The 21,810-nt window shown below is 41.1% G+C and overlaps 1 protein-coding gene across 3 annotated transcripts in view; it reads left to right on the top strand.

The window, feature by feature from the left end:
- The window catches only part of ZFC3H1 (zinc finger, C3H1-type containing), a 64,908-nt gene extending 50,873 nt beyond the window's left edge, over positions 1–14,035 (top strand). For all 3 annotated transcript variants that reach the window (XM_015405719.1, XM_015405721.1, XM_015405722.1), the window contains exons 24-35: positions 1,195–1,432; positions 1,868–1,973; positions 2,291–2,489; positions 3,066–3,160; positions 4,675–4,785; positions 6,084–6,188; positions 6,283–6,448; positions 7,792–7,892; positions 11,420–11,521; positions 12,093–12,132; positions 12,894–12,956; positions 13,081–14,035. In XM_015405719.1, the coding sequence (XP_015261205.1) occupies positions 1,195–1,432; positions 1,868–1,973; positions 2,291–2,489; positions 3,066–3,160; positions 4,675–4,785; positions 6,084–6,188; positions 6,283–6,448; positions 7,792–7,892; positions 11,420–11,521; positions 12,093–12,132; positions 12,894–12,956; positions 13,081–13,218 (1,464 nt within the window). In that variant the 3' untranslated portion in view covers positions 13,219–14,035. The remainder of the gene's footprint in view (positions 1–1,194; positions 1,433–1,867; positions 1,974–2,290; positions 2,490–3,065; positions 3,161–4,674; positions 4,786–6,083; positions 6,189–6,282; positions 6,449–7,791; positions 7,893–11,419; positions 11,522–12,092; positions 12,133–12,893; positions 12,957–13,080) is intronic.
- The last annotated feature ends 7,775 nt before the right edge of the window (positions 14,036–21,810 follow it).

Consider the following 21,810-nt stretch of genomic DNA (forward strand, 5'->3'; position numbering starts at 1 on the left):
GCAGCTGTTCTTGTCTAAAACTTTTTAATGCTTTCTAAGAGTGCTCTTTTACTTCCCTGTAGGTGTAGCTATTTTGGGGGGAAGTTATTCTGATAAAGGCTACTTGGGTTAGAAACACTTTCATTTGGCATATTAATCCCACTTGCATATTGTACATGTCCTAGCAAGGGAAAAGATTGAAAAGACATATAGATACGAGATTGAAATCTCTGCAGCCTAGTCTACAGATAGATGCTGCCTTCTATCTTCCATAATGACTTGAATGATGGCCCAATCCAATAAGCCTGTTCAGACTTTAACAAAAGGGGTGTACTTAACAAGGCTTTTAACATAACTTTTGTTGCCCCTTCATATTTTCCAGTGCAATACAAGGGTGCTTTTGTCAATGTGTGAAGACTTGATGTGTGCACATAAGCTGCTACATCCTTCTTGTGACTCTAGTCATTTCTTTTTTCCACCTTACTATCTTGTGTCTGTATTACTGGATTAGGGAGGAAAGGAAAGTATGCAGCAGAAATCAACAGTTGCAGTCTGAATACGATAGTACAGTTTTATAAAAATGGTTTCACTTAGTGGCTCTAATTTATTTGACCTTAAATGTTCTGAAGTTTCAATGAAAGAATTCTGATTACTAGTGATATGTTTCTTCTGTGTACATTTCATGCAAGTATAGAATTTGGTGTCAGGGTATGATACTTAGGGTATGATAAAAAGAGAGCCTCTCTCTTTTTAATAAGGCAGCCTATATTCTTAGTGGTTGTGGACATGACATGCAAATTCATGCAGTTCATGGATGTCTGTGTTTGGGGATCCACACTGCTACCTACCCCTGTTCTGATTTCTCTGTCCCATAAATGCAGTGTACAATATATTCATGTCTCCTTCATGTACTCTTCTATCTTAGATGCAGAACAGTTATAACTATGTGTACAAGGACTAAAATGTACATTTGTACATTAGGCAAGGCACATTTCAAAAACTTCCATAATCCTCTTTTTCAGTGTTGCATAATCAATCTTTTTATTGTGTGTGTGTGCAGAGTGCAACAGTTCTGATTGTTATGGTCTTTTTTTAAAAGTGACATTTAATTCCATCTCTGGAATGCCTTTTAAATTTGGAAGAATAGACAAAATATAGCACTACTTTGGTTGTTTTATATTGATCTTTTGAGGATATCATTTTCTTCCTCCATAGAATGCTCTGAAGTCAGAAAATGATAAGGTAGTTGTGCAACACCTCACCATTAGTGACCGCTGTTTAGCTTGGCTATCTTATATACATCTGATCGAATTTGGTGACCTCCCTCTCAAGTTTTATGATCCTGCAAATAGTAATCCTTCAAAAATCATGAAGAGAGAGTCGTTCTTAATACCTTGGAAAAAAGCTGAAGATGTGAAGACTAATCCCGATACTTTGTTAGCTGTCTTTGAAGGTAATTCTATCAGTGTAAATTATTTAACAGTAATTTATGTATTACATCAGTACTTAACAGGATATTTGTAATAATCTTACTACAGAACCTTGTTTAACATCATTGAAGTCTTTCTGGTCTTTGTTAATTGGCAGCCAGTTTTCATACACATAGCACATATACAAAGACAGTCAGACTAACTGGACTTATTGACACCAGTTGTAGATGAGGGCAAGGGGGACACTCTGGCTGAACTTTTTATGGTTGTAAGTACCGTGTGGCAAGGTTGCTTTTTTGCCTTCTTTCCTCTTAAATTTTTTCCTCCAAGGGTTTGAAGGGTAATAGATACACATATTGGGAGGAGGGGGGCTGTTATTCACAAAAGCTCATGCTATAATCTTCTTAAGAAGCCATAAGATTCCAGTCTGTAACTGTAAATGTGTGGTGTTCTTTTAGATGCCATTCGGTCCTGTACAAGTGAGAATCCTGAAGATGATGAAAAAATAGTTCTCTGTCTTCCTCTATACAGGAATATGATTCTTTTGCAGCAGCTCCTAGAAAGGTAAAGAGGGTTTTTGTTATTGTCCAAATGGCATTTTATTTTTTTAAGCTTAGGGAGAAAGTGTAATAATACAATAGTGTAACAAATGTTCTCTCCTCTCCGTGCACTCTCACAGTACATTGTAAAATACTCCTGATGCCAAAGAATAGCTTCCAAAGTAGGGGATGGGTTCATGCACAAATTCACCTTAAAGTCCGTGGTTTGATCTAAAGAGGGAACTCATTTGCAGCAAGCTTCTCCAGATGTTCTTATGGATTGCTTTTTAGTAAGCCACTTGTGCATTGTTTCACTTTTTCTTTGTACTGTTTTCATTTCAGGTGGGAGGCAGCCATTGAGATTTGTAAATCACTTCTAAAAGTCTGCCCTGTTGATTGTCAGCTATTGGAGGCTCTGGTTAGTTTGTATTTGCAGACAACCCAGGTTGAAAGAGCTTGTGATGCTTGGCTTACGGCATTTGAGAGAAATCCTCAGAATGCCCAGGTGTTCTACTTTATGTGCAAATTCTTCATCTTGCAGGTAAAATGGCAACAGATGCTTCAAATATTCTTTGGAATTCAGTTAAATAAGAAAAGTTTCTCTGAAATAGTAAACACAGTATGTCTGTATTCAAGCTTATCAAAGGTAGTTACAATGAAATGATTTTACTGAGAGTTGTGTTCAGGAGTGGCTGAATTTGTCACTGTAAATGCTATAAAGATGGAATTTGTATCTGAGCCACACCAGTCTTTGGGTGGCATAAAAGCACTACATAGAAGCTGCAATACCATATGACTTGCAAAACAGTAAAAAGATATTGGGGGGGGGGGAGGCGCACCTGTTCTTGGTTAAAGGGAATGATAAATTCTGGTATGTTGCCACTAAGATATGCAAGAGTTCACCCTTTCTCTATAAAGTAAGTGAAGCTTCTGGAGAAGATGTGCGAGCTATTCATACTACTACTATCTCTACTTTTGTGGAATGTGTGAAGTCTGCCTTTGAGTATCCCTTCTGAATGGTGTTTTTAAAATAAATGTGTGTTCAAAGAGTCATGAAAAGCATATCAAGATTTTGTATTGTGATGTGTTTTAATGTTGCTTACTCTTCTTCTGACAGAAAAGATCAGACAGTATTCCTCCACTCCTGCAAGCCTTTGTTGCAACATTCTTTGAGTGTTCACATCAAGAGCATAGTCCTGTAGAGCTGTTAAGGTGAGTTAGCTATTCAGGCTATGCTGCTGCAAAGCAATAGCTTGTGTTGATTGTGTACCTAAATATCTAATTCTGTGGGAGCAAGATTTATGGTACAATATCTCTGATAGCTCTTGGAGCAGTATATGTAAGAACATTAATTTGTTAGTTAAGAGAAACCCAATATAATTATTTGTTGAGGTGGTATCTTACCCCAATAAGGTTAAACATTTGAAAAAAGGAATACTCTGCAACATATGCAGATTTTTTATCATCTCTGATGGCAGTAATGAAGATATGCAATTCACAAAGTGAGTTAAAATAGTCATATGTTGTGGTTTTCCCTTCTTTGGTGTAAGTCAACAAGTGGTTACATGTTCTATATGTAAACTAATGTTTTTTCTGAGAATGACTTATTTTTAAGCTCTTTCCCTGGCGTTCTGTTTAACCCCTTGTAATTGTGGCTTGCCAAACCCAGCTTTAATTCCTGAGGTTATGAAGTGAAATAGCTGACATGGAATTTTGAGGCATCTTTGGGGTACCTTTGAGCTTCTAATACAGGCTACTGCAACAGCTGCCTACTCAGTGTCAGTAGGTTCAGGATGGACAAAAGGAAATGCTACTTTACTCAGAGAGTGATTAAAATGCAGAATTGCTGCCAGAGGATATAGTGATGGCCACAGGAATAAACATCTTTAAAAGGGGATTTAGAGAGATTCATGGAGGATAAGTCTGTCAATGGCTACTAGCCATGGTGACTGAGGGGGACCTGCCAGATTCAGAGGCACTAATCCTCTGAATCCCAGAGTCAAGAGGCAACATCAGGGGAAGGCCTCAGCCTCTATGCCCTGTTGTTGGCTGTCCAGAGGAACTGGTTGGCCACTGTGTGAGACAGGATGCTGGACTATGTGGCCCATTGGTCTGATCCATCAGGGCTGCTCTTATGTCCTTCAGGGTGGAGCACTTTGCTACATCATGAGTAGCTGTGACTTAAAAGGGCCTAACTTAACAGACCCCCCTTCCCGGTTTTTTCTAAAAAATAAAATCTTAAAGCACAAAAGTGATCTATTGAACTGCATATTGTACAGTTTTAGGCTTTACCAGATTATTAGTCTGTGTTAGACACTGTTGTTGTGGTATCTCTCTTTGAATGTTCAGTTAGAAGCAAATTAAATGTGACAATTTAAATGAAGCAGATGCCAAAGTCATCAGTGGTATAAGTAGTCTCTCCCCACTCCCGGTCTAACGTCTTATACAATTTACCTATGTTGTGATCTTTGGTGTTCGTGGAGAGAGAAATTCAGGATTATTGGCAAGTTGTGTGAAGTACTGCAGCAGAGGGAACTAGACTCATGGCTATCCTTGAAAGGTATCTGTAATGGGCAGCTTTGGGCTTTATTTAGCTTGGCTCATAATAGCACTGCTCATGTTCACTTTTGCTCATCTCCAGGGTAATTGATTCTTGTATGGAGTGGTTCAGGATTATTTCTTTGTACAGAATATTTTCATGCTCAGAAATAACTCTTTTGTTCTAGATATTTTTTGAATTTTCCAATGCCAATTGAATTCACACCACCTTCATATAAGGGATGCTGTACAGAAGAAGCTTTAAACCAGCAAATCCCATACTTGTGGCAAATATACTGGTGAGTCACACACGCCACTAACTGTTTTGAGGAGTTTTGTTCAATGCAACAGTTGTCGTGCTTGGGGTCCATACTAACTGAATTCCTAAAGGGTCAGCCATTCTGTATTTAAGTCATACAAATCTTGTGCATGAGGAAGTGTGGTTGCCAGTAGCTGCCTTCAAAACCTCCTAGTTCCTAGCATTAACCAGGAATCTTGGGACCTTGCTTCAGTCATGTTCTCTCCCTCTGTTATAAACATATATCAGGGATTCTTAGAATCACAGATCTTCTAGCATAGTTTATCCCACTCTTCTTTCTTCCATATTAGCTGTGAATCAGTGTTAAAATATATTATGAAACATGAGATTCTGTTCAAAAGAAAATTACAGTAATGGTGTTAGGAATGTCAGGCACCAAATGTATGGTTTTGAACCCCTCTCTGGTCTGGCATTTTAGTTCTGAATGATGCCTGAACATGGAGAGCCAGTGTAGTGTAGTGGTTAAGAGGGTTAGACTAGGCAGGTTTGAATCCCCGTCATGCTATGTAAGCTTGCTTGGTGACATTGGGCCAGTCACACTCTGTCACCATAACCTATCTCGCGGGGTTGTTCTGAGGATAAAATGGAGATGAGGAGAAGGATGTAAGCCACTTTGGGTTTCCATTGGGGAAAATTCCTGGTGCAAATGAATTAAAATAAAGGACGAGTGGAATAACTTGGGTGCATCGGGATGACTGAAGAAGAATTCTTCAGATGTGGTCAGTGGCAGAAAACAAGCTGGGGTTCCATGAGAAATCATTTAACTGATATTCAGATACATCTGGCATTCTTTCATCCTGAGCTTGAAGGTTTTCTTTTGATTAATTCACAGAGTCATATATTCTGCTAACCTGGGGTCCACCAAATACATAGTTCACACCTCTGCTTTTCTGCGTGTAGTCTGGTTTTATTTCTTGTAAGGAGCAGTTAATTTAGTATTCAAACTATTTTCTTTACACTTAAGTGAGGCCATCCATTCCTTTTTGGTTTATCTCACTGTTACCAACAGTACTTCTCCTGTAGGCATTACACTGACATGGAAAGAACGGAACACTTGCATTCACCCTTATTGTATGGTGCATGTCATTAGACATACTTTGTTTTTCTTCAGTGTAAGCTTGCATATTTTACAGTTAATAGTAATTATTGAATTTGAAGTGCAATTAGAATATATTTACTTTTGAAATGTTGTGTCCGCTTGTATGTAATGTCAAGCTTGCAAATGAATTTATAAAGACACAAAACAGTATATAAAGAGTTCATTGTTTTTAAAAATAGTTTATACCAGTCTCTTCATGGAAGTTCTGAAGAAGCAACAGATGCTTATGAGGCAGCTCTGGGAGCAGTTATGCAAGAGGAAATAGTTCAGCACATTTGGATGGAGTAAGTTTAAATGATGAGGCATTATTTGACTCTACAATTGTAAAAGTAATGCATTCAGAAGTGTTAACATCTGGGTTTAATTTCTGTTTTCCAGTTACCTTGTTTTCATCAATGGCAGAGTTGTCAGATCCAACAATCAAGCTCAAGAATTCAAGCTTTTTACTGATCTTGTGAACAGATGTCTTGTTACAGTTCCCACCCGTTACCCTATTCCATTTAGCACTGCTGATTACTGGACCAACTATGAGTTTCATAACAAGGTATGAATATTTTGGGAACACTTAAATTGTGATCCTTATATATAAATAGCCATGCTGAAGTAATTGGAGAGTTTCCCCAGCATTTTCTTTACCACAGTGAGCTAACAAGCCTTTTCTGTAAGCAAAAAGAATGAAAACTCAACATGTGAAAGAGCTTTTCTCTTTGGAGTGTTTCTGCAGTGAATCAACAGGTAGAAGCTCAAGTTTTCTAAACAATTACAGCAGCCTTTTGAAGACTAGGAACTGTGGTTTCTAGGGTCTTCACCCTTTATAGGAAGGGGTTATCTGTTGCCTTCTTCCTCTCCCAACCTCCTCCTTGGATTCAGGAAGTCAGTTGGATTTCCTCCTTAGTTAACACCAGGGGCTCTTATCCTTCCCCCAGCTCAGCCACCTGGTGCTCTCCTTTCCATCAGTCCTCTCCAACCTTTTGACGGGCTCATTGCTTCAGCACATGCTTGACAGCCCTGGAATGTTGTGAGTGTCCCCTTCCTATGAGACCTGCATCATCTGGGAGAGGCGTTCATGCAGCTGTCTCTTCTTTGTGGGAACAAATTCTCTGAAGTGCTATTAGTACTGCTTAGAGACAGTCTCTTTTTAGCATACTTCAGGCTTCTGATTTCTAGATCAAGTACATGACTGCTTGACTGTGCTGTAGTACCGTGTAGTCTCAGAGGGCCAGTGCTATTTTTAGCAGCTGTCAGATATAATTGTTATTAGTGACAAGGGTAAACTTGCAGGAGAGTTCTGTGAGAATCAAACCCATTTAGTCAATTCAGATACTCTTGTCAAGCTGCTATTAGAGAAGTTTGGTTATTGAGCTGAGTCGTTGTAAAGCGACCCTCGGAGTCCATTGTTGTAAGCCATCTGGGTAGTGCTTTTTCCCTTTTAGCAAGTTGTGGTCTTCAGTAGTAGGTCTAGTCTTTTTACTGAGGCCAAGACAAAATAAAGCACTGATAGTCTGAAAAATGATTTGTCACATGGTTAGTTTTTATTAAACCTTGTATTTTTAAACAGGAGTATATTGGCAACTTATTCCCTGCACAGAACTGTGCTGAGAGATGCTGAGCCCAACACCGCCGCCCCCACATGCCATACAGCAGCTAGGGTGTACACTCTCAGTGTTGAAAGGAAAACAGTAGTGATTCTACATGAATATGTTATTCAAGGGCACAGTAATTAATTACTTTGAGGTTAAAATTCTTATTTGGACTGTAGAATAAGGGAAATTCTGTTGAATGAACGGTGTTCATCAGTATAACTGAACTATTGTATTTGAAAAGGTAGCCTATCAAAACTGTAGGCAACTGCAGTTGCTGTTAATTTAAAACAATACACTTTTACAGGTCATTTCCTTTTATCTGAACTGTATTCCGAAGTCTCAGCATTCCAAAGCCTTGGAACGATTGTGCTCTACCATGCCTGCTAATCCTGGACTTTCATTCAGGTACTAAATACTGATTGAAGCTTTTATGTAACAATGTATGTTTATTGTCTTTGCTTGCCTAAGAAACATCCAGTAGGTTAAATGGCCGATTGAGGATTTTATCATGACTTCTAATTCCAAACTCGTCATTCTGGCAGGGCAACATAATAACCATAAAAGTTGTGAAAACCCTTTATCAAATCTAGCCCATGTAGCTTTTTGTGAAGTTAAAATCAGAAAGTCAGTTTTCAGCTAAAGGGGAACACACATGGATCTACTATTTGCAGCTGAAAAGAAGACTTAAAGTTAAAATGCATGCAGATTCATAGCAAAACATGGTTAGAGATGAATACTTATTGAAGCCTTTTACCTTCAAATGAAATGTATCCTCAACATAACATTAGTGTATAATAGTGTTACAATATAGATCCTTCCCCTTATCTGCTTCCCATTTAAAATATTGCAACAGTTTACTGCAGAGGTGTTGAACTCATTTGTTACAAGGGCCAGATCTAACATAAATGTCACTTTGTTGGGCTGGGCCATGGGTGCCATAAAACATAACATGAATTACCGGAGATATAAACTTTATAAAAGTGATTTCAGATGCTGAATGGCAATAGCAGGTGAATTACAACAACAGGCTTGATTGGATTAGATGTGGTATGCAGCACTGGTAATGAGGCAGGAATCCTAGGTCTCAGTTCGGTCCAGGAGGATTCAGTCCAGGAGGATGTGACGAGTAAATGGTCAAAAGTCTGACATTAGAAACCACAGCATTGGTCGCTGCAAGATGGTAAACGCTGACTGAGTGAGCTCCCAACCCTTTTCCTCCCAAAGCCGACAGAAACTCTACCATTATCGTTTTGACCCATTCAAAACTATGGGAAAATCGTCTGGACACAAAGCAAAAGCAAATCCAAAAGAAGCAACATCAGTAAAGACCTTCTTTCCGCCAGGTAATTCCTCTAAACAAACAGGCCTAAATCTCTCCCCGGAGCCCAAAATGGCGCCCGATACTAAAAAGCCCCACTCAGACTCTACAGAAGATGACACACCTCTAAGTAGAAAAGATCTTCAAGATCTCCAAGAGGATCTTCTACATTCATTTAAATCATCTGTGGCCGGACCTTTGCAGCTGGTCCATAGTAAACTAAATGACCTGGCAAAAGAATTAAAAGAAACCTCCAAGATTGCTGAAAATGCAACAGAAATGGGCTTAGCACTACAGAAAGAAGTGAGAACGCTACAATACTCAGAGAAGTCTACTATTAACAGAATTCTTTCACTGGAAAACTGCTGGAGAATGTATAACCTGAAACTCCGGGAGATTGAGGAGGGCACGGAGGAAAATAACAACCTCACAGTCTTTGTTTTGACCTGGCTGGCGAAGGCATTAAATATGGAAGAGGGAGTGGCACCCGCGATCGCAAGGGCGCATCAGTTGGGACCCTTGACTATGGCCCGGAGGGAATGACCTAGAGACATTTTGGTTCAATTTGTTTATCCCCGATTGTGGGTCAAAGTACTTAAAGAGGCTAGATCACAAGGAGCCTTAAAATATAAAGAACACAAAGTATTGGTCCTCTTAGACTTGTCACCAGAAGCTCTTGAAAAAATAAAGCAGTTTTTGCAGCTAAACTCTATGACGCCAACATTTGCTTTTGGTGGAGTCCTACGTGCCTCAGATAGGCACAAAGAAATCTCAGATAGGCACAAAGAAATCTAATCTTTTTTTAAAAAAACTTTTCAGAATAAGCGAAAATTTTGTTTTAATTCTCCTTTCCCCCTTATCCCAACCTGCCCCTACCTTTTAACACACTTACACCTGTCCGTGTGTGTGTGTGAGAGAGAGAGATCAAGTCTCAAAGAAAACAGCAGAGCACAGTGATCTCACTGTAAATTGTGCTGTCAGAAGAATCCATCTACTCCTCTCTCCCGCTGAAGAAGAACTATACGAAAGCTTAAACCTGAAATAAAATGTTGCTGGTCTTAAAGGATCCACAGAACTCAGACTTTGCTCTGTCTCACTCTTTGCCTTCCCCTTCCTTTCTCCCAAAGGAGGAGGAGTCCTTAGCCAATGGAGGTAAGGGACATGGAAAGAAGCAGGGAGGGTGCTTGTAAGGAAGCAGCAGAGAGAGCTGAGCAAAAGTGAGCTCTGATGCAACAGCAACCCCAGAGAAGGAGTCAGGAGAGAGCCAGTTGCTCACTGGCTGGGTACGAGTCCTGCAGGGGCCGGATCCTGCCTGCGAGCCTTATGTTTCACACCTCTGGTTTACTACAACAGGGAGAAAGTGCTATCCATTGCTATTTCATTTGTGTCAAAATTTGTATCAAAACAAAATTTTACCAGTAGGCCTACAAGAAAACATGAGGTGGGAAGACTCCTCTAGCTGTCCTAAAATGCAAAAACTCATTGTTACGAACTCATCATGAGCTGTATTAGCTTGGAATGCCATCGGTTTTCAGACAGGTTCCTCTGCTATCTCCATTCCCTTTAGCTGGCCCAAATACTTGTCTAAAATTTTGTATATGGAGATGGGATTAGAACCAATGGCAATGAATGAATCAGTAGGTCTTCAAAAAAGCTGCAGCATGATACTTAAGATAGTTGATTTTTCTCTTGGAAGAAAACCTGAAATTAATTTAAGTAGAGAAATAACCAGAATTCTAGATAGCGATCAACTATCTTCTCTAACCAAATTGAATATGATTTTGCTGAGTCTTGATTTATTGTTTACATTTTTCATCTAATTCTCTTTATCTCTGCCATATAATCTTGTGTGTGAACGAAAAAGATCCCTTTTGCTCTTATTCTTAAAAAATACCTTAAGGACTATCAAACTTTGAATAATTAAGTAAAAAATAGAATAGTTGGGGACACATGATGCGTACTTGTACGCTTTTGCATTGAAGGCATTTACCGATATATATTGGAAGATGATACAAAAGATAATTTTATATATTATGAATTTAAACATGGTCCTAACTCCTGAAATAGCTTTATTGAATATGATACCAGAGGGTTATAAACAAAATGAAAAATATTTGTTAATATATATATTGACAACTGCAAGGATATTGTTGGCCAAGATATTGGAAACAAGATAAATTCCCCACAAGAGAGGAAATACTATGTAAATTGATGGAAGTAGCAGAAATGGACAAACTAAGTTTAATTCTTCAAGGAAAGATGAAAATGTATTTATTGAAAGATGGGAAAGCCTGTACAACTGGATTAACAAAATATGGAAAATATAGTCTCAAATGTATAGAAGGATGACTAAATATAAATGATAATTAAAGTGGAAAACTGATAAATAATTTTTTTAAAGAATGGTGTGGACTTGGAAAATGGGTGGAGTGAACAGCTTCAGTATAGTGCTATTAGATTTTTGCACAGAATGCATCCGTGAATGATTAAATTGGCACTGTGGCGGAAGCTCTTCTTTCTGCTGGATCCTTTTGAATTACCATAACATTTAGCAGTCAAAATGGTAGTCGTTAGTAATTGCATTCACTGTTTGTTTGTTCCTCTCTTGTTGTAGGCTGCTTCAACAATATTGGGATGAGAGCAATATTCAGATATTGAAACTGCAAGCCAAGATGTTTACATATAATATCCCAACATGCCTGACCATCTGGAAAATGTAATTCAATAGTCATACGCCTGTTAACTTAGATATTTTTTAAAAATGCATTAAGGTTTGCTTCAGAGCTAGTCATCAAATTGGACTTATGCTAGGAAGGTTTTTCATTATTGCAGTTTTTCAGCAAGCTTTGGTTTGGCATTAATATCGTAAAACAAGGACTCTTGCTTCTCCATACCCAAATATTTCAGAAGTAAGTATGCACTATGTAGATAAGTAAGGAAAGTGTATTGATGGTTTTCATTGTTTCTACTTTGGAATGTGTTTTTATCATTAAACTGTTGACTTCTGTTTCCTTCCCTTTGTATATCATAATAGCAATATCCAGTGGTGATGAACTGGTCATTGTCTGCAGTGTTTGTACATAATGGGAACAACTGAAATATCTTGCTCATGTAAGATTGTTTATGAACTGGATCCTTTTTATCTCTTCACTATAGATTGACATCATTTGGAGCTAGTCTGTTGCTTTCCAGAACTTTTATAGTTCCATTCCATACTCAGTGGTTCTGATGATAAAATTGTTCAGTATTGTACGAAAATATAAGTTCTCTTTATTTCTTCCCTTCAGAGCCATTGCTGCCGAGTGCTTTCTAAAGGGACAGAGAGAGGTATGTAAAAAAAAGTTCGCTAGAACAGCTAATTGTAGAACTTTTAAAACTTGTCTAATTCCTGGGTTTAATGGGGTAGGAATATCCACATGCTTAAAGGTATAGTAAGAACAGTGTTTAAGTCACTTTACAGAATGCTTGTTTTTCAGTATTTCTGAAGTGGTTTTATCTCTGCCATCACTTGAGGTGGAGGGGGGGGGAATCTTGAGTGAAGAATGTTCTACTATTGGGAATCACAGGCAGATTTATGTTGGGTGACAGCCACAAATGGCAGTTCGTATTCTGCAGCTGAAATAGTTTCCTCTGCTGTTCGGACCAGTTTAGATGTTAATTTCCTTTCCATAACTTTGCCCACTTGCTTCAAGAATTCCATGGTACTGATTGGCATGAGATGCAGGTATCCATGGAGGGTTGAAGATGTAATAAAACCGACAGTTTAATCACTAAAAAAAAATGCAACAAATCTGGAAAACATGTAATGATCAGCCTTCCATGCATTCTCCACTATCTTAAACAATAAATGTTCTTTTTAAAAGAGCCCGAAATCCAGCAATAGCCTGTGACTCACTTGCATGCTTATGTGTGGTTAGAACATTCCCTGTCCCAGAGGTTTGTCAGGTCCCCTTACTCTTGATCTTGGAAAAATACTGGAAATAAACCCACAAGGTTGTTTTAAACAATTTACTTGGTTCTTTGACTTAGCTTTGTGAGTCATTTTGTGTGCATTGGGATACCATTGACTTGGATTGTTCTGTTTTCAGGTCCATCACTTTTATCAGAGAGCCTTTCAGAAGTTACCTCTATGTGCAACCCTGTGGAAAGATGTAATGCTTTTCCTTATGTTTCCGTTTAAGGCTTCATTTCAATTTTCTGCATATCCCATATCCATTGATATGGTGATATTCAAGCTTGAGCTAATTCTTATGTCTGCTTCCCCATCTCTTACAGCAACTCCTGTTTGAAGCATCAGGAGGAGGTAAAACTGATAACCTGAGAAAACTAGTTTCCAAGTGCCAAGAGGTTGGAGTCAGCCTAGATGAGCTTTTAAATTTAAACACTTACAGAACAGAGAGCACGAATCGCTGAACACTGGGTGCAGTCAGTGCTAAATCCTATTAAATGCCAAAATCATTTGAATGATTCTCCAGGCTGATCTCTAGCTTTAGGCCTGTTATCAAGCAGATGAGCAATGCTGAGCATATCAAGTCTTTCTGGTCTGCTTTCCTTGAACCTGGAAACATTTAACATGAACGCCACCTTGGATAAATGAACTCCCTGTATGGCCTGCTTCTGGGCCCTGCCAGACTCTCATAACGTCATGTACGTAAGTATAGTTCATCCGAATGACAGACTTTAAATGTGTTTTTGTTTTTGTTTTCAGTTCTCATTTTCTTTCTTTTGTGCTGTTTCTGATTTCACTTGACACTCGCACTGATGCCTGAGAGATCTGTATTTGGGGTTAATTATGTGGGCTGTGTTTACATAAGAAAACAAGCAGTCCTCTTTTGTATTTCTCTCTCTTTTCTTTAAATCTTTCTTTGCTTTGCTTCTTTTTTTGGTGGAGTTTGTTTATTTTCATTGCAGGATTTAAAACAAAAGCAACTGCTCTTAAGGAAAGTAACTGCCATGGCTTCAAGTATGCTTTTTTGCACTTGAAACCAGTATGAGGGTGGTTTTACTGCCCTTTCTGCATTCTGGACTTGTGGCAGAGACGCTTTAAACTTGAAGATAAAAACCTACTATTGCAAATGCCAGTGCATCAGAACCTAAGAGTGGTCAATTTACTATGTGCAATTTTTTTGTAAAGAAATTTTAATTTATAATAAAAGTTTAACAGTTAATATCGAACTGCTTTGTATTAAGATACTACTTTGTAGTATTGCCATTGTTTATACAAAGGTATTTTGAATATAAATTTTTTTTTAAAAAAATCATTGTCTGTGTCTTTAATCAAGCTGCACTAATATGATTGAAATTTGTGGGCTAGAAAACTGGAAGCATTTTTTCCATTGCCAGAAAACCATTCTATTTTCCTGAGCAATGCATCTTAATTTCTTTTTAGTAAAACAGCTTAAAATATTTAAAAATGTATAAACATGCCCAGTTATTTTACACTGATGGAAGCCTGAGCTCTAAAACTGTAGCAGGTTCATGGTGGGAAAATTCTCCTAAAGATAAATGCGGCAGGCCTGCCTCACTGAATTAACTCTTTCATGCACCAGACCTGACATTTAGGTCATTGTTTTTATTTCCATATACAGGCACCTAAAGTTTAAGGAAAAGTGATTTACCTTGGAGCAAATATTTTAGCCTTTTGTACATAAAAGGGAAAAAAGGAATAACTACCAGGAAAATCTGTCTTTAATGCACAACCATGAAAAAAACACAACCAACAGTAATTTTAAAGAACTTTATAGGAAGAAAAATTTATCCCTGTTTTTCTTGCTTTGCAAAATTGGCCTTTGCTTTGTGTCTTGATGGTGAAAGATCATCGTTTAGAGAGTTATGCAAGAATACTTGAGCATTCCTGTGTGTGCCTAAAGCACCCTTTTTGTGTTGCTAGTACCCTGTTTTCCCAAAAATAAGACCTACCCCAAAAATAAGCCCTAGCAGGATTTCTATGCATTTGTGGTCTAAGCCCTAGTGTGTCTTCTTGAGAAAAAATAAATATAAAACAGTGTCTTATTTTCGGGGAAACACGGTAGTTTCGCTATTAATTGTCTGTAGTGAGAATAATTAGCACAATGTAGACCATTCTGTTAAGCATAAATATAGCTTAGCTTTCCTTTGGAAACACAAAGATAGCAAGACAACTCATTGAATTGAGCAGTTAGAGATCTGAATTGCATAAAAGTCACGTCAGAAAACATCATAGTACCAGATAGAGCAGTGTTACTTTTTCATAGCTCCTGCTTGTAAGTAGTAGTATAAATGCCGTTTGTGACAAAAGAAACTGTGTTTAGGGAGCATCTCCCAGTCATCGAGTTCTTGCAGCCCCTGAAACTTGCATACGGTGTCCAACACTAGAAGAATGAATTCCTATGCCCTCTGGTAATTTCACCAGGTATACTTTCTACATCATATAGCTAGGAGAAGCCACGGCTTGAAGTCTTTGAGGACTTTCATGCCTACTTCTCTTCCTTTCTTGAGGGCTGATATCTTGAGTTTGACCCAAACTACAGTTTTAATCTTGAGGGCTGGCAAGTAAAACCTATGGGGGTGGTTTTACAAATGAAGGATGAAAGTCTAGTGCAGGGGTGTCAGACATGCAGACCGGGAGCCGGATCAGGCCCTCAGAGGGCTGCAATCTGGCCCGCAAGGCCTGGCTATTTCCTGCTTCCTTTTCCAGTTCTGCTGCTGCAATAATTCAGAGCAAGAGGTGTCAATTATCAGAGACTGTTAAATAGATAAAATATTGCAAGAGTGTTAGTGTTTTAAGCATGTTTTATTTAAAGTTTAAAAAAATCTTTAATTGTCTCCTATATCTCTGCTACCTGGCATTACATTTTATGACACACATGGCCCGGCCCAACAAGGTCTCATGTCAGCTGGGAGTTCAGGAGAGCGGCTCAGCATGTGGTCCTTCCCAACCCTCTATTTGCTGCTGTTCGTAGTGATAAAATTCATTTTACCACTTGAGGTCCCTGCTACTTCATTGCCACCTTGTAGCTACATTAAACGTAAAGGTAAAGGTTCCCTTGCTCGAAAGCCAGTCGAGTCCGACTCTAGGGTTGCGGTGCTCATCTGTTTCAAAGCCAAAGAAGCCAGTGCTGTCCGAAGACAGTTTCCGTGGTCATGTGGCCGACATGACTAAACACCAAGGCACACGGAACGCTGTTACCTTCCCACTGAAGTGGCACCTATTTATCTACTTGCAATTTCTTGCTTTCGAACTGCTAGGCTGGCAGGAGCTGGAACTAGAGACGGGAGCTCACTCTGTCATGCGGCAACCCGGGTCTCGAACTGCTGAACTACTGACCTTCCACAGCCTGCAGTTCAGTGTCTTAACCACTTGAGCCACTGCAGCTCCTATAGCTACATTCCTTGAGTCAAATCAAGCAGTCTGCTTATTTTTGGAGACCACTGTTCCGTTAGAATCAAGGAGTTACTTCTACTTCAGGCCATGATGCTACCCATCTGAATTTTTCCTCTGCCTCTGTTGGAACTGGGGTAGCTAAAGCTAGTTGTCTATTACTGCTTAGGTATATAAGTCATGTGGTGCTCTTTATACTGTAGATGGAATTAGTGCAATGGAAGATGGTGTGGCCTTGGTTTCCATGGGTTGATCTGTGAGATGCTATTGTGGGGCAGAGGAAGAAGAGTTGGATTTATACCCCGCCCTTCATTTGAAGTCTCAGAGTGGTTTACAGTCTCCTTCCCCTGCCTCTCCCTACAACAGACACCCTGTGAGGTAGGTGAGCTGAGAAAGCTCTGACTGAGAACTGCTCTGAGAGAACTGTGACTGATCCAGGGTCACCCAGCGGGCTGCGTGTGGAGGAGTGGGGAATCAAACCTGGTTCTCCAGATTAGAGTACGCTGCTGTTAACGGCTAAACCAAACTGGCTCTTTCTGTTACGTAGAGAGGTGAGACAGCTAGGCATCTGGTTCATTTCAGCTCTGGTTCTTTAGTTAGTTGGGCTCAAAAGTCTTTAAAACCTTAATGGAATTCTGAAGAACCTAAGTGTGTGAAAATTGAGAGAATAGCTGAGTTGTGCACCAAAAAATTCTGTCCTGGGCTTGAAACTGGTACATTGCCACCTTGGAGGTCATTTATCATAAGCAACTCTATGTTAAAATGTGTGGTTGTAATATGGCCCCAGTGGCTGTTTAATATACTTCAATGCCACTTTTCTGGAACTGCAGGGGAATTTGCTCTTGCTGGAAGTAACCGAAATGTCCCTGCCTGGGTACCTGGAACAATGAAGAGACTCATTGCAGCTGAACTCCACCCTTGTGAAACTGTTGGCACAGAATGCTGAGATTTATTTGCTTTTCCGTTGAAGGGAGTGTAGCCTCCAGTCATAAAATTTTCACCATTGCACCTGAAGGCTTGATAGGTTTGATTGCAGAACTGCTCTAGACAAGAGAGGATGATGTTTAACACCCTCTCAGATATGCCTAAAGAGGGCAAACATGTACAGCGGTGGGAAGATTTAGCACTATTCTTTTTTAGCTTTGAAAAAAATGGCATGTGTATCCTGCCTTATCCTGTAGATTCAGGGGGCTGCTTACACTAGGCTGCATCCCAAGACTTCATTGTACAAGCATTTTCCCTGACACCTCTTTTATTCTACAGCTCTATGTGCCCCCCCCAATACTCCTGAGAGTCATCGGATCCTCATGGTTGGTGTCAAATGCACTGGGTGGGTGGGTGGAGCTGTGGTGCAGGGAGAACGGGCTGGAATTTGGGTCATCCCTTGCATAAGACATGCCTTCCACTTCTGGATGTTAAGATGAACCAGGTGGCCTCAGGCTTAAGCTTGATGCCTCGCACTTGTGAACCCACTTTGCACTGATGTTTGAGTCCTGCCGCATGAGGCAGGGTGGAGGTAACAAAGCCACTTTATTAAGTCATATTTACATTTGTTTGCAGCTGGGAAATGGAAGGGGCAGAAGAAGCTTCAGGAAGTGGGAAGTGATATTGTGTCTCCATATAGCAGTAGCCCTTGAAGTAAAAAGTGGGCAATAGCAGCTATCAAAAAGGTTATGTTTGCAAATGATTCTCTTATGTGAGAGCATAGGAATCTGTTTTCCCTGGTCCTTTCAAGTATCTTCACAGCCCTGCATTACAGTGGAGTGGAGAAAGGACCCTTTCCGCATGAATAGCCAACATTCTTTTCTTGCTGCCAAAAGGATGGTGTAAGATTATGGCACATTATGCTGTACTTATTTGTCCAGCCAAGGGCATATCCATTATCTGTCAGGCTGATGAAAGACAATTTGGGCAACATCCTATTAATCTGGGCTGGAAATAAGGTGAAACTTCCTACAACGTATCTGGGTGGTGTGGCTCAAGAAATCTGATCAACGGATGCAGGAAACCTCCTCCTGGCGTGTCGTGTGCCTAGAAAGCGGCCTTATCCAGAGCTGGCCCACAGGCTAATGTTATCTGCTGAGGTAGCAACTTTTCTAGGGTTCTGCTTGAAGAGGGTTTTTTCCCAAGAGTTACAATCTGAGATCCTTTTAATTGGAAATGTCTGGGATTGAACCTGGACATCTTCTGTGTGCAAAGCATGTGATCTGCCTCTGAATTGTCATGCGTGGACATTGCAGAGCTTTTCTGCAACTCCAGTAGTTGAGTGACATTGGAGCCAATACCAGTCAGTTCTTTTCCAGGGCTTTCTAGTTAAGGAACATTGTGATGATCTTTCAGTAGCCCTGTGCTGGATTGGACACTAGAGATGAGGAAGCTTTGTTAATGATCTTTCAGTTGAGCCATTTGTAATCACCTTGCTGTAGAAAGGGAATATTGCCTGAACTCAGTCCAAGATGAAAACAACAGCTTCATTCATACAGAACTCTCCCATGAGTTGGTTGGTGTCTATAAAATCAAAACACACACACAAAACTTTATATCCCTTAGTCAGGGACATCATCCAAGACACCAACATTTGCTAGTTCAGGGTTCTCAGTTTAAGATCAACGGGTAGACTGCCCATAGAGCAATCCAGCAGTTGGTGAACATAATTTGAGAGAACTGAGTTAAATCTCCGAGAACCTTTTCAAAAAATAGCGCGAAACAGAGAAAATACTGGTGGTGTCATTTGCTGGTGAAGATCAGATGTTCAGTTCCAAATGGATCTATCTTAATGCCAAGTAAGATCAGAGGGGGAAAGGATCAGTAGCTTGCCTTGTCACCTTTACATTTCACTTGGTTGGACCCACATTTCAGCAAGACCCTCTAATGTGCAAGATTTGTATTTTAATTGATGTCCGTATTCAGTTTTAATTGCTACAAGACTTGGAAGGTACATCCAGGGTCATCTAGTCCAACCCCCTGCACAATGTAGGAAAGTCACAACTACCTACCCCCACAACCCCAGTGACCCCTGCTCCATGCCCAGAAGATGGCAAAAAAAAAAAAAAAAAACCCAAACCCCAAATCCTCCAGGATCCCTAGCCAAACTGGCTTGGAGAAAATTGCTTCCTGACCCCAAAGTGGCAATCAGTGTTTCCCTGAGCATGTAAGAAAGGGCCACAAGAACTAAGCACTGGTGCAACCCTTCCTGCTCTTCCTCTCATGATCTGCCTTAGACAGAAGTCTGCTGTCAGATTGCCATCTAGCATCTGTTTAAAATCCTCCAAAGAAGGCGAGCCCGCCACCTCCAGAGGAAGCCTGGTCCATTCAGGGCCGGCTCACCCACTAGGCGAACTAGACATTCGCTTAGAGCGCAGGCCGGCCCTTAGGGCATGGAAGGAGAGGCAGGGGCAGCCCGCAGGAGCCTGGTGCACTCCCAGCAGTAGGAGCCGGAGGAGCGCCCTCTCCATGGAGCCAGGTGCCGTGGTGCTTCTTTGAGCCAGCCAGTGGCGGCGTCGCACTGCCAGGAAGTGCCAAGATCCACCCTCCGAGGCCTCCGCTCCGCCTCCCGCACCCGCCCGCCTTCCTGCCCGCCTTCCCTCCCTCCTGTGCCACAGTCGGCACCCCAGGGGAGCCATCAACACCCCAGGGGGGGCATTGGAGCCAACCTCTCACCTGGCCTCGGAGAGACCGCCCAAGCAGCAGCAGCCTTTCCCCAGATTGTGCCAGCAGGGCAGAGGGGGACGGGCGGGAGGGCACTCCTCGCTGTGCGCGGCGGCGGCAACGGGGCTGGGCAGCCGGAGCGGGGGCGGCGGGACGCAAAGGATGGGCAGCCACCTCTTGCCACTGCTGCTTGCCCTGATGGTGGTGGTGCTGCTGCTGGGCGCCGCAGGTAAGAAGACGGGACCAGGATGGGACTGGGCGCCGTAGTAAGAAGACGGGACCAGGATGGGCTGGCTGCCAGCGTCCCCTCCACCGTCCTCCCTCCCTCTGCCCCGAGGCGCCGCACGCCAGCTGGGAGGTCTCCCCACCGGGAGGTTGGCATCTGCGCTCGCCTAGGGCACAGGAACACCTCGGGCCAGCCCTGGGTCCATTGAGAAACCGCTGTATCAGGAAGTTCTTCCTAATGGTTAGTTGAAACTTTTTAAATTTCAGCCTGTTGTTTCTGATCCAACCTTCTGGGGCAACAGAAAACAACTCCCACCAACCTGTATATGGCAGCCCTTGAAGATGGTTATATCACATCATAGTTATCATTATGTGTAAGTCCTGCTGCATGAGGCAGGGTGGGGGAACAAAACCACTTTTTAAAGCCATATTTTTGTTTGCAGCTGAGAAATGCAAGGGCAGAAGAAGCTTCAGGAAATGGGAAGTGATATTGTATCTTCATATTTTAACTTTCCAAGACATTCAGTTGCTGACTTTAAAGTAGCAGTTCTCTTACAAAGGAATTTCAAAGGGAGATTAGAGACTGCTAAATTGCAATTGATAATGAAGCTCAAAACAAGGCACCCACCTGGATTGAATTGAGACCTAGGTTTCCCGTCTCATTACCAAAGCTGATTTCTCCATGGCTACTAAGGTTTTATGGTTTTAAATCTGTATATCACCTGGAGCCCCACATTTTTGGGATTAGGCAATCCACAAATATAATGTAATAAATAATAAAAATACTACCCCTCTGCATAGCACAGCTAATCCAATCACACCTGTTGTTATTTCCCTGCTAATGTCATTCAGCATCTAAAATCACTCCACTTTCCAATATATAGGACAGATGGACTCCCATTCTAGCTGTATTTGAAGAAGTGAGCAGTGACTCATGAAAGCTCATACCTGACCACATATTCAGTTAGTCTTTAAGGTGCTACTGGACTCCTGCGCTTTTCTAATAGCACTTGGAAGAAGTAAAAAGTAGGCAATGACTGCTATCTAAATGCAGCTTGTATCTGCAAATTATCCTCTGAGTATGTGTGAGAGAATACGAATGGGTTTTGCTCTGGTCCTTTCCAGTAGCTCCCTAAAAATATGCAATCTGAGATGGTTGCGGGGGGGGGGACTCTAGGAGAAGGCAACAAAACTGCAAATGTGCCTCAAACCTATCGTTTTGTGAGCCATTGCAATACAGTGGTTTATGCTGGCCATGGCTACAGAAATCTTAGGTTCATATTGCTACTCAGTAGTAACATTCGCTGCATGGTTGGGGGCAAATCATTGTCTCTTGCTTAATCTACTTCCCATGGCTGCAAGTCTAAAATACTGATGTTGGACTATTTGAAGAAGAAGAAGGGATTGGATTTATACCCCGCCCTTCAGTACCTGAAGGAGTCTCAGAGCGGTTTTGTTATGTAGTGGGTTGCCGCATGGATGGACGACATACAACGACGTAGTGCATAGCACGCTTTATTAGGCACACAACAAGAACACCAACCAATGGCCGGCAGGCCAACTATATACACAGCCAGGGGACCACCCCTGAGTCCCATTGGCGGGTTTGAATTTCCCGCCACGGTTCCCATTGGTTCTCCCATTGTTGTCCTGGACTGAAGCTCAGGCGTGTGCGCTGGCCTCCGGTGGCAGTCAGCGGACACTACAGGTTTACAATCTCCTTTCCCTTCCCCTCCCCACAACAGACACCCTGTGAGGTAAGTGGGGGTAAG

Source organism: Gekko japonicus, unplaced genomic scaffold, assembly GCF_001447785.1.
Source record: "Gekko japonicus isolate JY-2015 unplaced genomic scaffold, Gekko_japonicus_V1.1 scaffold53, whole genome shotgun sequence".
NCBI classification, from domain to species: Eukaryota; Metazoa; Chordata; class Lepidosauria; order Squamata; family Gekkonidae; genus Gekko; species Gekko japonicus.